Source organism: Babylonia areolata, chromosome 35, assembly GCF_041734735.1.
Source record: "Babylonia areolata isolate BAREFJ2019XMU chromosome 35, ASM4173473v1, whole genome shotgun sequence".
NCBI classification, from domain to species: domain Eukaryota; kingdom Metazoa; phylum Mollusca; class Gastropoda; order Neogastropoda; family Buccinidae; genus Babylonia; species Babylonia areolata.
The window spans coordinates 17,312,818-17,329,483 of NC_134910.1; the positions used below are offsets into that span (position 1 = coordinate 17,312,818).

Sequence of the window (16,666 nt, forward strand, 5' to 3'; positions counted from 1 at the left end):
ACTATGTAACCCTGCACATCATCTTTTTCATCTTCTCTGTTGCTTTGTCTCACTGCAAAAACTGCTTTCTGTTCAGACACACAGTATTTGAGATATTCTCTTAAAATGAAGCTGCAACCTTTCCATAAAATTATTTTGAGAAAGCCTGATGTGAACAAATCAGACACTTTCACAGTGGAAAGGGGGCAGAGATGGAATTAAGCAAGAACTGTTTTAAAAGCATTTCTACACTAAAATTCTCTCTGGTGTATTTTTTTCATACCAATTCTACAGACATTACAGAATCAAAATCTTCCAAATTGCTTACAAAAAATTATTTACATCCTATCAGCCCTGGAGCAAAACTACCAAAGGTGACTTCCAGCTCATTTGGTGGTGGAGGGTCAGATCTTTCACTGCTCGCCAACATACTCACATCATGAGTTCCATGGGAGAAGTTCATGCGGGCAATGTTCATGCCCTCCATAATCATTTTCTGGAGTTGGGGTACATCACGAGTAACTGGGCCTGTCAAAGACACATTCAAAGCAACAATTACAACTAAAAACAACTTTCCATTTCTTCAATAAATGTTAAAAATTGTTTCCTCATCTCCAGATAAAATGTAAAAAGCTCTTCAATTTCTTGACAGAACTGTAAATGTTTATAGTTAAGGTATCTCCAGACATACACATTCATTCCCCCAATAGACAACAGTCATTCCAGTCATTGTCCTCAGACAACAATCATTGTCCTAAAATAGACAACAGTTACTGTCCTAAAACAGACAGACAACATTGTCCTCAAACAGACAACACTGTCCTACAACAGTCACTGTCCTACAACAGTCACAGACAGACAACAGTCACTGTCCTCAAACACACAGATGACAGTCACTGTCCTGCAACTGTCACTGTTCTCAAGCAAATAGACAACAGTCACTGTCCTAAAACAGACAACAGTCACTGTCCTCAACAACAATGACTGACAGTGACTGTTTACACACAGTGGTGGTTTCATGGATTAAACCTTTAAGTCAACCTTCAAATCTTCCTGTCATGTGCCAAATTATCTTCTAAAGCATCTTAATAATCATACACACACAAATAAAACTAACAGAATGAAAGTAAAATTGTCTTGAGTACACATCTAAGCATTCAGCAAAAAATAATCATTTATTCCTTGCAACACTTGAGAGTGAGAGTGAGAGGAAATGAGTGTGCAAGTATGTCCATGCATGAGTGCATGTGTGTGCACAAACCCATGCCAATTTCTTTTTTGTTTTGCCCTCACAGTCCCTTAATGTAGAAGGCTCAAGGAAGAGGCACAAATAGAAAAAAGAAAAGAGAGAGCGATAGGACTGTGTAGGACATGGGCAGGTCATGGAGGTTGAGATTTAGGGAATGTTTAGGGGGTGGGGAAGAATATACAGTAGAAAAGCCTTTGCAGTAACTTGTTAAGCTAAACTTAAATTATGAGTCAGTCTTACAGGTTATGATAATAATGCATATCTACATCATGATTATATAATCATAGTGGCTAATTCTGTATTGGTAATGTAACCACATATCTGCACCACAGTTATTACCTAATGTTATAATCAGTGGTGTGAGCTTCATTGAATGTAAAGGTTATTGGTTCATTATGTGTTGAATGTGAACTGTGCTGTGCTATACTGACTGAAAAGAACCTTCTTTGCATGGGGAAGAAAAAGTATTAAACACAATAAGCCACAACAAACCCCTGAAAATGGGGGTAATTGTAAAAACAATCAAGATAAAACGATTCCAAATAAACATCAACAGAAACAGAAAACATCTTGGCTTCATGATGTTGGTCAAGTCATGCTAAAAACAAAGTAAAAATTAAAAAAGAACTCGAAAAACTGTAGAGAAAAAACAACAACAAACAAACAATTGACTATAAAAATTTTAAAAAAATTTAAAGTATAACAGAAAAAAAACATGTAAAATTCTGAATGAAAATCTATAAAAACTGAAAACTAAGGGGAAAAACTTTAACAATGAAAACATTTGTCAACGTCAGCAACATCAAAATGTTTCACCACGTGACCTGACCCCAGGGCAGACAGTGCCATTGACACTAAACCCAATTCATCAACCCTCCTCTTTTACAGCTCTGCTCAGTGCCAGGGGAGGGGCATTTCCCTGCTGCAAAAGTGTGAAGACAAACATGCTTTAAGTAAACTTTGTGACATAACTACACACTATTTTTTTATCACTCTTCTACCAAAACAAAAGCAACGACCAAAGAAGTACAAAAGAAGTCTTTTTCTTTTTATACATTTCAAATCTATCAGTACATTCACTTTTCATGATCTCAACACCAATGTCAGGGAAATACATATGTAAAAAGAGTCTTTAGTGAGAGGACAGTGAAGTCAGTACATGTAGGTATACATATTTCCACTATTTTGGATACACTATGTCCCCTCAGTAACCTGACAGTTGGACTTCTGGGATTTTCTGCTCCCTGGCCTGCTCTAACTTACTGTTAATCATGATTAGAGGCTTCAACAAGACTTGATCCTCACAGCATTTTGTCCACTTCACAGATATGCATCTTTAGAAGTGCTGCTCAAAAATTTTTCTTAATTCAATTTGGGTCGTTTGCTGATTACTCTATTATGCACTGCACGTTTTTCACATGAACATTTACCATCTTTGCACAGGTGGGCAGTAATAGGAGCAGACTGCTCAAAGCATGATTGCCCTGAACCCTCCAAACCTTTCAAATGCAAGAATGGGTCAAGTGCAAAATGACAGGCTTAATCTGTATCCCACGAGATCTGTTGTCCTGTGGGTTCTGTTGAGGGCTGGCTTCTTGAAAGAAGTGAACATCTTTAATCAGATTTGAAGGTTTTAAAATACTGGAAGGTTTTTAAACTGTGAGTAGAAAGTTTGTACCATTGACAAGTTTTTATTGTATTTTTCTGCCCTTGACTTGAAGTAGGTGCGAACGTGGTGATAGCCCTGAGATGGCCTTAGTAGTCGGCGAGATTTTAAGCACCATGATTTGATTTGATTTGATTTGTCCTGTGGGTCTGCTGGTGGCCATTCTGTTATTGTAGTTGTTTAGTCTGTATCCAATGAGATCTGCTGTCCTGTGGGTTTGGTGGTGGCTGTTCTGTTGTAGTTGTTTATTCTGTATCCCATGAGATCTGCTGTCCTGTGGGTTTGGTGGTGGCTGTTCTGTTGTAGTTAATCCGTATCCCACGAGATCTGCTGTGTCTGTAGGTTTGGTGGTGGCCGTTCTGTTGTAGTTGTTTAATCTGTATCCCACGAGATCTGTTGTCCTGTGGGTTTCGTGGTGGCGGTTTTGTTGTAATTATTTTTCTCAAGGCCTGACGAAGCGCGTTGGGTTACGCTGCTGGTCAGGCATCTGCTTAGCAGATGTGGTGTAGCGTATATGATTTGTCCAGACAGTGACGCCTCCTTGAGCTACTGATACTGATACAGTTGTTAAGGCAACATGTTACTTTTTCATGACTTATGACACTGTAGAAGGGAAAGGACATTAATGTGTGGATATGTACTGAAGTGTGAGCAGTTATATATGAGGCACATTGTCAAAGATATTAACCAATTGAGTGCCCATAAGATGTTAGCTGACATCCTACAAAAAATGTTGTCACAGTGCCTGTAAGACGTCCTCCGACATCCTGCAATTATTCTGATTTTTCCTTCATCAGAGTCTGATTCAATGAACACAAACAAAATCTGAACAGTTGTTTAATGTGTCTGGATCATAACACACTGTTTAGTTTAATGTGTCAGGATGACAACATAGCAATTAAATGAGCATACATCAGGTGGAGGACCCCTTTCTTCTCGATAATGTTTCACTCACTGAACTTTGTCAAGCGAGCCTGAAAAGTGGGTTTGCGTCATGTGCAAAAAAAAACTTTGTCCAGCTCGCACAGTGATCCAAGTCAACAGATTTACACTACTGTGCAGATGATTATGTATGCTAATAACAATGACAGATGCATCTATCTTGTCTGATGATTGGTTTGAACTCAAATGTGATGGCGGTGACAGTAACGAAACTGGCAGCTATGTTCAACGCTTTGTCCAGTCCCTCTGTCTAATCAGACATTAAGAGAAGAGGGGAAGGAGAGAGAGTGGAGTGGTGTAAGACAATAGGTTAAGACCAGATAGGAGGTGTGGATAAGGGGTGTGTCTGTGACTTCAGTGTACTGTCTTTCCCAGTGTTCTTCTGGCAATAACTGGACTACAGCCAATCATACACGATTTTCATGAAAATCTGGTTGGCAGACAGTGGATAGCAATGTCGTGATTTCATTTTTTCACACTTTTTGTCACTGATTTGTTGACCAACTGCTTTGTACATCAGACAAACCGGATGCACAGCAGACAATGTACTGGCTCAACTGCAACAAGAATGAATAAAGTATCATCAAAGAGCTACCTCTTCTGTACAGGGAACATTCTAAAAAAAAAAAAAAAAAAAAAAAAAAAAAGCTTGACCGATCGGTTTAAGAGAACATGATTGACTTTTTGACAAGACCCTTGTTTGTCAGTGTTGGGACAGTTCACTTACATATTTACATGCAGTGTGGTTGTTATTATTAATCCCTAGGCTGCCTATATGACAAGATAACTCATCATGGCAAGCATGTACGCTTCACTGCCACAATGACGAGATATCTCATCATCGAAATATTCAGACTTTTCCTTTTCCCTGCTTTGCATTCAGTTCACTGACAAAAATACTGGTAACTTTAGCTTGGGGAATCTTTCTAGATTCTATTCATAGCTAGAAACACCATCAACATCATGAGGCAGTCCTTTATTTGAACGTTTTGGTTGGGTTACTGGCCGCAGTGTTTGACTGGCTCCTCTCTTCACTCGCTCAACAAAATGTCAGACCGACACCATGCTCAAGACATGCGATTGTGGCGAACTAAATCAACCAAGATTGTTTTCTTTAGCTGATGCTCGGAAAGAATTGAAGCGTAAATTCAAAGGAGAAGACAGTGATGGACATTTATAGGATATGATAGAAAATAAAGGGAGCAATCAAGAGAGTGGCCAAGATACAACTATCAGTAAGTGACGCCAGCTGTTCAGCTCTAGCAGACGACAGAAGTCAACCAAATTTTTTGCAGGACACAGTGTGAGCGATTTTCTTGGCACTCAGCCAACGCAGTCTGATAAGAACTGGATAAGTGACCATGTGAGAGGGGTGCAGAGGAGGGGGGGTTGGAGACTGACGGGGCATGGCCTCACATCCATATTATCACTTGGAGAAGTCACAATTTATTGTGTATCTATTTCTTTTTCTTTTTTGACTCACTTGTGTAAACAAAGTGAGTCTATGTTTTAACCCGGTGTTCGGTTGTCTGTGTGTGTGTGTGTGTCTGTCTGTGTATCTGTGTGTCCGTGGTAAACTTTAACATTGACATTTTCTCTGCAACTACTTTGTCAGTTGACACCAAATTTGGCATAAAAATAGGAAAAATTCAGTTTTTTCCAGTCATCTTGTTTAAAACAATATTGCACCTCTGGGATGGGCACAAGAAAATGAAGAATGAAGCCTAATTATATGCAAACTGCATTTACTGTTATATATATATTTTTTGTATTCTCTAAACTTGACACTTTGATCTGCTATTCTGACCCAACAACTAGAGCAGTCATTATTATCATTTTTTGTTCAAACAGGAACTTCTTTTGCTAAGCATGGAAGTTTTATTTATTTTGCAAACGTTTTGGTGCAGATAGTAAAAAAAGGGAAATTACTCTGTAATTAATGCTAGGGGAGTTAATTTGCTTTAAACTGATCTTTCCCATCTTAAACATTACATTTTGAAATTATACTCAATACATAAAAAGCTTGGATTTTTTTTTTTTTTAAGTGTATCACAAGTGAGTCTTGAAGGCCTTGCCTCTCTTGTTTATATTGTAGTTGTTCTAGTATGATTTTGTGTGTGCAGATATCCATTTGTCCAGAAAATGATATTTTAGTGCAAATTACCTGACTAATGTTTGTAATGAACAAGTTGAAAATGTGACAAAAAACAAAACACTGATTTCAAAACAACAGCACATCACTAAAAATATATAAAATGGGAAAACATCATGTGTTTTGTATTCTTTATTCATTTACCTTTCAGAAAATATATACTTTTATGGGTCTTTCTCCAATAACAAAGAGCACAGAATTTTTTGAAAATTAATACCCGTTTTTTGGGAAAAAACCCTGGCAAACAGATTTCACTTAAACCTTATTTTCCTGGCAGCGGGTTAATATATAACGTGTTTTATTTTCTTCTACACTTATTATCTGACTACAAGCATGCTATTTCCAGTTGTATTTTGTTTGTTTGCTTTTTTGATGTCATTGTGTGGAATTAATTCTATCACTTTGAAATGCTTGAATAATTATCTACAATCAAAATAAATGCGAAAAAAAAAAATCTCAAATTCAGAATCCTTATTCATTTTCCATCACAAAAATGTTTACTCTACTTCTGTATCTTTACAGTTTTTGTACTTGAATATCTTTTAATTTATTAACCCTGAATCCTCAAAATTCCCTGATGGGCGCGATAGCCGAGTGGTTAAAACATTGGACTTTCAATGTGAGGGTCCCAGATTCTAATTTTGGTAATGGCGTCTGGTGGGTAAAGGGTGGAGATTTTTCTGGAAAAAGTCAAGACCTGCTATTGCCTGAACCCCATTCATGTGCATACACATGCAGAAGATCAAATACGCACTTTGAAGATCCTGTAATCCATGTCAGCGTTAGGTGGGTTATGGAAACAAGAACATACCCAGCATGCACGCCCCCAAAAACGTGCCTACAAGGCGGGGTAAATAAGCAAAACTGTCCTTGATGTAAACCATTACATGTTTGTACAAATCATAGAGGGGAATTATCCTGCGTGGCACATCACGCAAATTGTGTCTGCATGCTCTTCATGCTGCACAGCATCAAAACATTTCTCATAACCACCACCACCCCACACCATCCAGCCAGCTTACCAATGGTGCAGACACCACCACCACCACCCCACACCATCCAGCCAGGTTACTAATGGTGCAGACACCACCACCACCACCACCACCACCACCTCCCCACACCATCCAGCCAGCTCACCAATGGTGCAGACACCACCACTACCACCACCCCACACCATCCAGCCAGCTTACCAATGGTGCAGACACCACCACCACCACCACCCCACACCATCCAGCCAGCTTACTAATGGTGCAGACACCATACAAACACCATCCAGCCAGCTCACCAATGGTGCAGACACCATACAAACACCATCCAGCCAGCTCACCAATGGTGCAGACACCACCACCACCACATACCCCTAACACCATCCACTGATCCAGCCAGCTCACCAATGGTGCAGACACCACCACCACCACATACCCCTAACACCATCCAGCCAGCTCACCAATGGTGCCGACACCACCACCACCACCACCACCCCACACCATCCAGCCAGCTCACCAATGGTGCAGACACCACCACCACCACATACCCCTAACACCATCCAGCCAGCTCACCAATGGTGCCGACACCACCACCACCACCACCACCCCACACCATCCAGCCAGCTCACCAATGGTGCCGACACCACCACCACCACCACCCCACACCATCCAGCCAGCTCACCAATGGTGCAGACACCACCACCACCACATACCCCTAACACCATCCAGCCAGCTCACCAATGGTGCAGATGATGCCTGTCATGCGGACCTCATGTGGGTCGGAGTCAACATCCAGGGCACAGATATGCTCCAGGTGGGTACGGGCATAGGCGGCCTGCAGCTGTTGGGACTGCAGGTAGTACTCCCCCTCATGCTCCATGGCCTTCACGTCCAGCTGTCACACAACATACAAATTACCTCCCTTTGTCTACAAACACACACATTACCTCCCTTCGTCCACACACCTACACACACACACAAATTCAAATTATGGTGCTTATAACCTCATAGACCACTAAGGCCATCTGAAGGCCATCAGTATCTACTTCAAGTCAAGACCAAAAAAACATATTAGAACAGGATTGACTGATTCTGGAAACCCGAACAATCCAGTGTAAGCGACCAGTTCAGCGTGTGTACTGTACAGGTAACAGGTCGTACAGTTGTCATTTGTCGCTCATATGTTTTTGAAGGCTTTTTCCGATTGGCTGCACCAGGAAAAGTTTGTTTGCTCCATCTTTTCAATGTTTTCTCAATGGTGGAAATAGCAGGTGTGCCTGAGGGAAAATGCGAATGGACAATTTTATTTGCGAACAACGGATCTGGATCCTTGTGGACAGTTATGACATAATCAGGTTTTTAACTCATGAGACATAACACACAACTGAGAACATTGAAGTGGACTGTTGTGTTGCTGGTTTTGATCACATATGCCCACCCACACAAACATTTAAAAACACACATGCACACACACACCACACATACACACACGTACACCCTTTTGAGAGCACTCAGCATCTGTGCAGCATTGTTCGCAAGTAGACTCAAGTCAAAATATGCCATTCTCCTTTTGTGAATGACACTATTTCGAGATTCCTGTCAAAACTGATGTTCTGATCTATCACCAACATGCTTTCTTAAATTCTCCCAACACTGCTAATGCATAATTCATTCAACAAATCCAATCAAATCAGCTATCAAATCAGCTATCTTAAACTGTGTCCAAGTAAAGTCCTACTTCAGGCAAATTACAAGTCTTGCTTGCTTTCCTTGGTTTTAGGATTGTGAGAGCACGTTGGTGAACTGGGTTGGGAGTTGTGCACAAGAGAAGAAAGAGGGCAGAAAAAGCCAATATTTGAATGGTTCTTGGAAATGAATTTTCATTTAGGTCGAAACAGACGTTAAGTCATGCAATGTTTGTGGTGAAAACACTTCAAGTGGGGTGGTACAGAAACCTTTCACAATTACACGCTGTTCGCAATTAGGCCTACCTACCCTATCTCCCATTGTCCACACATCAACACACTCACATTACCTCCTTTTTTCCATGCAAATACACACATTACATCCCTTTGTTCACACACCAACATAAACATAACATCCCTTGCTTTGTCCATACACTAACACCCACATTACCTCCCTTTGTTCACTCACACCAACACAAACATAACTTCCCTTGCTTTATGCACACACCAAAACACACACATGTCCCATCCCCTTGTCCACACACCACACACACACATTACGTCCCTTTCTCTTTGACCACACAACAGATACGTAAAGTTACGTCCCTTACTCTTTGTCCACACATCACACATTATGTCCCTTACTCTTTGTCCACACATCACACATTATGTCCCTTACTCTGTCCACACATCACACATTATGTCCCTTACTCTGTCCACACACCACACACACATTACATCTTTTACTCTTTGTCACACATCATACATTATGTCCCTTACTCTGTCCACACACCACACACACATTACATCTTTTACTCTTTGTCCACACATCACACATTATGTCCCTTTGTCCACATACGACACACACATTTCATCCCTTACTGACTCTGTTCACACATCACACACACATTACGTCCCTTCCTCTTAGTCCACACAACAGATACATACAGTTATGTCCCTTCCTCTTTGTCCACACAAAAAATATGTAAAGTTATGTCCCTTCCTCTTTGTCCACACACTATACACACATTACGTCCCTTTCTCTTTGTCCACACAACAGATACTTAAGTTATGTCCCTTTCTCTTCGTCCACACAACAGATACGTAAAGTTATGTCCTTTTCTCTTTGTCTACACACCATACACACATAACACCCCTTTCTCTTTGTCCACACAACAGATACATAAAGTTATGTCCCTTTATCTTTGTCCACACAACAGATACATAACGTTATGTCCCTTTCTCTCTGTCCACACAACAGACACGTACAGTTATGTCCCTTCGTCTTTGTCCACATACCAACACACACATTATGTCCCTTTCTCTTTGTCTACTCTTTGCTGGCAGGTAAGGTGCAGAACACATATCTGTTTGAGCAGTGCATAAATTAAATGCTGCAAAAACATCACAATAATGCTGCTACTGCTTGTTTCAGCATCAATGCCACATTTTTTTGCAATCATCCTGTTGGACACAACTGTAAAACTTCAGAGAGCTGAAGCTACAAGCAATTTAGCTAATCTAAAGAGAGTGACTATTAAAATTTTCCTGCTCTGTGAAATGTTGCATTCTGAATCTGACAGTGAATAGTTAAGTTTGAAGTGAAAAAGATAATTACATACTGATGCAGTTTTTGGCTGTTTACTTGAACGATACAATGTGAACACAAATGTGCACCTCTGATGTGCCATCTATCAACTCTTGTGTTCCAATTGGTTCTGAGCCATTTTGTTTGGGCGTGTTCTGCAAAATCTCCAGTGCTCATGTTCATAACCATTGTCAGGGATTAGTTCAAACTATTCAACAGAGCACATCAGTCTACAGGACTTACAAACAAAAAGACACAACGATGCCAAATAGTAATATAATAATTATTAATAATAATAATAATCATATTTATATACTAATAGCACTGAACCTTGTGCAGAGACAAATTAAAGCGCTTTTGCACCAGTCATTCACATGCATGCATAATTCTAAAACTGGAAAAACTGAAGACAAGGCAGAGGCAGGGAAGGGAGGCTATTTTGGGAAGAGGTGGGTTTTAAGACCAGACTTAGAGCTGAGTGCAGAGACCTGATGAAGAGACAGAGGAAGTTGATTCCAATTGCAAGGTCCAGAGACAGAAAAAGAACGGCGGCCAACAGTCGAGTGTTTGAATCTGGGTATGCGTAGAAAAACAAAGTGGATCCGGAGCCAATCGTAGAGATAGTGTGATTTAATGTTGGCAGATGGCAGAACAAAAGATATTGAAAACAACTGTTACTGATAAGTCTAACACGGTAACAAATAAACTGATAGTGACAATCTCTAACACGGTAACAAATAAACTAATAGTGACAATCTATGATTAACTCAGCCCTGTGCCTGAGCAATGCTCTGGCATCAAACTGTTTCAATCAAATGGTTTCTATGTTCCTTGTAACATACACATAAACTGCAAACACAAGGAACTAACTTCTACAGTATTTCAGGCTGTACCCACACATGTGAATTTGGAGTAAAAAACGTTTGACTTCAGTATATATCCTGCGTTTTTCCTCATCTGACATCAGCATGGCAGGGCAGACTGTTGAGGCTACAAACTCCCTAGGGTTGAATGAGTTAATAGATGGGCACAATAGCCGAGTGGTTAAAGCATTGGACTTTCAATCTGAGGGTCCCGGGTTCCAATCTCAGTAACAGGTGCCTGGTAGGTAAAGGGTGGAGATTTTTCTGATCTCCCAGGTCCTGCAGACCTGCTAGTACCTGAACCTCCATGTGCATACAATGGTTTGGTTGTGCAGCCAGACAGAGTGAGCGTCCCTCCCAGAGTGGAGACTGCCACCATGTCTCTCCAAATCCAACAACAGCCCTCCCACCCCCCACCCTAATTATCTGCCGACACTGAAGACATTGACAGGACTCACCCCATGCATGGAAGTGGAAGGCTATCGAAACTGAGGTCACCATGACAGTGGGGCATGAAAGGCCACAGAATTTTAAACTTTTCAATTTTTTAATTTTTTTATTCATGATGGAGGAGGAGGATGACAATGGTGATGACAATACTGCTATAGAGGTCCATTTTAGTTTGGGACTACATGTCAAGGCTGCATCCAATGCCTCCCGTCATAATGATATCCCGGCATCAACCAGGCCCGAGAGATACAAACACATGCAGTGTTGGTCAGGAAATTAGAGCAACACACCCAAAGACACATCCATGGAGTGGATGATACTCAACCGTGTGGTCCGAACCTCCCCATTTAAGCCACAGCACACTCAAGTCTCAAGTCTGGGAAAGAGCCAGCCGCAGGCCGAAAAACCACTTCCCCTGGGATTTGAACCCATCCTCCCAGCTGACCAGTCCGCAATGCTAACCACTTTGCCACGGCAGCTGGTAAATGTGCAGTTTTTGTAACTGCTGGATGCTTTTCCTCCTTTTTTCCCACTATTTCATTTTATAGTGCTGTCTTCTTGTTGCAATCATGTTGCATATTTGTAAATTTTCTCTTTGACTGACTGAAATGAAATAAAAAAGAAATTAAAAAAAAAAACAGTCACATAAACGAAAAGAAGAAAAATAAAGCTCACATCTGTCAACTCTAAACTGTAACTGTCTCAGGGCATTTGTTGCTATTTACCTTATTATTTTGTCTTTCTGTTTGAGTGGCACTGTGAACCACATGCCACTCAACTTGTGTGCCCTTTCACAGCCACTGATCCAGGCTGCTTTTGTCCCAGTGTCTGTGACAACATACCTCAATGTCAGGTTACCACTGGGCCACACACTGAAGGACACCCAGCACTGCCACTAAATCACTTCAGTTGTGTTCAGAAATGTCTGCCAAACTGCAAAATCTGTCTAAGTGCAGAAGAAAAAGGGAGGTAACTTACTGCTGACATTTTGTTGGCCAAGTTGGAGATGGAGCTGGGTTTGACAGGCAACTGGCCCGAGGACCCGGGCTTCGCCAGCATTTGTGCCATCTGACAACACATAGAAAACATCCAGTAACATTAAAAACATAGTCTGAAAAAAGCAAAATCAGCTTAGCAAAAAAATAAACAAAGAAATATACAGAACTAGATAACTCAGCCAATAAGCAAAAATGAAAACCTATTTCTCATTCAGGAAATTATTACATTTTTGTGTTCTTTGAAGAAAAGAAGTAACTCATATGTTTACAGCCCTTTAACCAGCTGAGTGCCTGTAAGATGTCAGCTGACATCCTGCAAAAAGTGTTGCCTTAGTGCCTGCAAGACGTTCACTGGCGTCCTGCGTGAATTTCTTCTTTGTTCGTCTCTGACACCCCAGTCACTGTGATGAAGGCAGCTGTACACAGCAGGTCCTCCACACAGCCACAGAGCTTCTGGTTCACTGGAGTTGGGATGGGTCAGTACCTCTTCCTGAATTCCTCATGGAGAGGAGAAATGCATGTATTTTGATTTTTCCTTTATCAGTTTGGTACAATGAACACAAACACTGTTTGAAACATTCTGAACAGTTTGTTTAATGCGTCTGGATTATAAAGGGGAAATTTTCTATCTAAAATTACGTTTAAATAACATACTTACCATGACCCAACTAGTGCAGACTCCGGCAGGGGTCTGACATTCCTGTCCTGTGCAAACTACTATCCGCCTATGCGGAGAAAAAGAGAGCAAGTACGGCCGATAACCTCCCGAAAGTGGGTAACCTCCCCTTTGTCCCGCTAGCTAGCGCCCTCTTTTGACGGCAATATGCCATCACCAGCGCAGTGAGCAGGGAGAACAGGAAGCGGGGAGGACGGGAGGGTCTTAAATTTGGGTCAAGGTAAGTATGTTATTTAAACGTAATTTTAGATAGAAAATTTCCTTTTAATTACACATACTTAACCATGACCCAACTAGTGCAGAATAGCGCGACAAAGTGGAGGGCTCGCCTGTTCTACTGTCTGTGTGCTGCGATGGCCTATTGTGCAACTACCACCGAAGCGATGCCTCTTGAGCCATCATCCCGCAGGCGTGCGACATCCCTCAGGTAGAAGTCGATGAATGTGGCAGGGTTTTTCCAGTAGGCCGCATCCATGTCTTGCAGCCGTGTTGAGTGCGCTAAGGCAAGAGAAGAGGACCATGCTCTGACTTCATGTGCTCTGGCTGAGGAGGCATCAAGTCTCAATCCTACGTCTGCATACGCGCCTTTAATCGCAATGACAATCCATCGAGACAGAGACGTCTTGCTGTCACGCGGATGGTCGAGATTCCAGCTAATGAAGAGGCGTCGTTTGGACGATCGGAAGGGACGCGACCTTTTAAGGTATATGCGCAGGGCCCTGACTGGGCAGAGGAATCTGTCCTCGTCGTCATGGGCCAGAATAGAGGAGAGCGGTTTGATGAAAAGAATGGGAGAGGGTGTGCTTGGATTTTGATTTTTGGCAAGAAAATCAGGGAGGAATCTAAGCCAGATAGATCCGTCCGGCTCAAAGGCTATATCTTGTGTGATGCCACTGAGGGCATGAACCTCACTACAGCGCCTGCCTGAGGCGAGTGAGACAAGAAAGAGTGTCTTCATGGAGAGTAGCTTGAAAGGAGCTATAGCAAGGGGTTCAAAGGGGGCCTTGCGGAGGTATTGCAGGACCAGAAAAAGGTCCCAAGAAGGGGTCCAGAGGGATGTACGTGTGTGACAGAGGGAAGCCCCTCGAACCAGTGCTCTGAGCAGGGGGTCATCTGAGAAAGAGGGCCCGCACAGTTGCCGAAGAGTGGAGCTGACTGCAGCGCGATGGACCCGTACTGCAGAGGCAGAGAGGCCTTTGGAGGAGGAGAGGAAGGCAAGAAAGTTGGCGAGATCCATATTGGACGGTTGTGTGGGATTGACTGAGTGGTTTGAGCACCAGGAGAGCCAGCGGTTCCAGTGTGCAGAGTAAACACCTTGAGTGCCTTTGCGATGTGAACTGCACACAAGGTCAGCTGTGTCATCGGAGGCTCCTAGTGCTGACAGAGATTCCCGCACAGTAGCCAGGCATGAAGGTTGAGAACCTCTGGGTTTCCGTGGGGAATGCCTGAGCGGGGCTGGACCAGGGAGCGTCTGCCGATGTGAAGGCGGAGAGGGGGAACGTGAGTGAGGTGGAGAAGATCAGGGAACCACGGCTGTGCTGGCCAGTGTGGTGCGATGAGAATCAAGGTGGCACTCTCTAGCCTTGCCTTCCTGAGGACTTTTCCCATGATGGGAAGTGGGGGGAAGGCATACCCCGAAAGGTTGGACCAGCTGATCGATAGGGCGTCTATGGCCCAGGCCTGCGGGTCTGGGACTGGGGAGACGTATGTTGGGATGCGGAAGTTGAACCTTGTGGCGAAGAGGTCGACCTGTGGTTTGTGCCAATGGTCCCAGATCGGCTGAAGGGTTGAGTGTGACAGGGTCCACTCCGTTTGGAGCACGGTGTGGGATCTGCTGAGGCAATCTGCAAGAATGTTGAGCTTGTCTGGGACATGTCGTGCTCTCAGGTGGATGCTGTGCTCCTGGCACCAGAGGAGGACTGTCTCTGCGCACAGGGACAGTTGATGTGAGTGAGCTCCCCCCTGTTTGTTCAGATAACATGCTACCGTCGTGTTGTCCGTGCATAGCATGATGGACCTGTGCGACACGTGGGGGAGGAAGTGCTGGAGGGCAAGGAAGACCGCCTCCAGCTCCAGTCTGTTGATGTGCCACGACTGCTGTTGTGGGTTCCAAGTCCCCGAGGCTGTGTGGATGTCCATGTGGGCACCCCAGCCCATCTTGGAGGCATCTGTGTACAATTCTGCATCCGGTACTGGGTTCGAGATTGGAACCCCGGCCTTGAGCCATTGCATGTCCATCCAGCGTTGGGTCGACTGTGAGAACCATGTGCCCAGAGGTATACGGGTGTCCCATGCCTGTGAAGACTGGGACCACCTGTCCTGGAAGTGGCGCTGAAATGGGCGTTTGTGTAGTCTCCCTAGTGGAACTAGTGCAGCGAGGGACTCCATGAAGCCTAGCAGAGAGGCAAGTTCCCTGGCAGACGCCGAGGTTGCCTGTGATAGCCGCGACAGGAGACTGTGTAGCCTGTGGAGGCGGGGCGTGGCCGGACATATGGTCATTGATACTGAGTCGATCGCCATACCCAGGAATTCGAACTGCTGAGAGGGCTCCAGTTCCGATTTTTCTGCATTCATCAGAAAGCCCAGCGACTGGCACTGGTTCCTGACGAGGTTCCGGTGGTGCTGGCAGAGGGCCCTGCTCTCGGCAAGGATCAACCAGTCGTCTAGATAGACCCTTAGGCGTATGCCCTTGCTCCTGAGAGCTAGGCATAGTTCCCTGACCACCCTGGTGAAGACCCTGGGGGCTGGCGCAAGGCCAAACGGGAGTGCTCTGAATTGGAAGGGCTTCCCGTCCCATGAGAAGCGTAGCCATTTGCGGTTCCTGGGGTGGATCAGGATATGGAAGTACGTGTCTGCAAGGTCTATGGAGACTGCCCAGTCGCCTTGCCTGATGCAGTCCCTGACTGACGCTGGTGTTTCCATGCGGAATGGCTTGTACTGGAGGTATTCATTTAGAAGGGAAAGGTCTAGGACTGGCCGCCATCCGCCGGAGGCTTTGGGGACGACGAAGATGCGGCCGAAGAAGCCTGGCGACAGAGGAGGGGCTTCTTCTATGGCTTCCTTGTGGAGGAGAGAACTGATTTCGTCCCGCAGGGCTGAGCGGGCTGAGTCGCCCTGTGGGGGGGGGAAGGGAGGAGGAGAGAGGGTGAGAGGAGCTTTGGAGGAGAGCCAAGGTAGGCAAAACCCCGACCCTATCACCCGGAGGACCCACTCACATGCTGGGAGGGACAGCCACGCTGGCATGTGCCTGGAAAGGCTGCCTGCTGGCTGCTGGTGCGCGAGTGGGGGGTGAAGGGCGGGGGTGAGTCATTGGGGGTGGGCCGGTCTGGAGTTGGCTGTCGGCCTGTGTGGAGGCCAAGCTGCGTACTGCCGACGCCTGGCAGCCCTGGGCTGCCCCCTGGGTTGGCTCCTGGTGTTAGAGAGGGATGGCTG

General features: G+C 44.1%; 1 protein-coding gene across 4 annotated transcripts in view; it reads right to left on the minus strand.

The window, feature by feature from the left end:
* LOC143277921 (pyruvate kinase PKM-like) overlaps positions 1 to 16,666 on the minus strand; it is a 114,660-nt gene that overhangs the window by 62,674 nt on the left and 35,320 nt on the right. For all 4 annotated transcript variants that reach the window (XM_076582897.1, XM_076582894.1, XM_076582896.1 and 1 more), the window contains exons 2-4: positions 12,539 to 12,628; positions 7,713 to 7,869; positions 416 to 507 (exon numbers count right to left, since the gene is read on the minus strand). In XM_076582897.1, the coding sequence (XP_076439012.1) occupies positions 416 to 507; positions 7,713 to 7,869; positions 12,539 to 12,628 (339 nt within the window). The remainder of the gene's footprint in view (positions 1 to 415; positions 508 to 7,712; positions 7,870 to 12,538; positions 12,629 to 16,666) is intronic.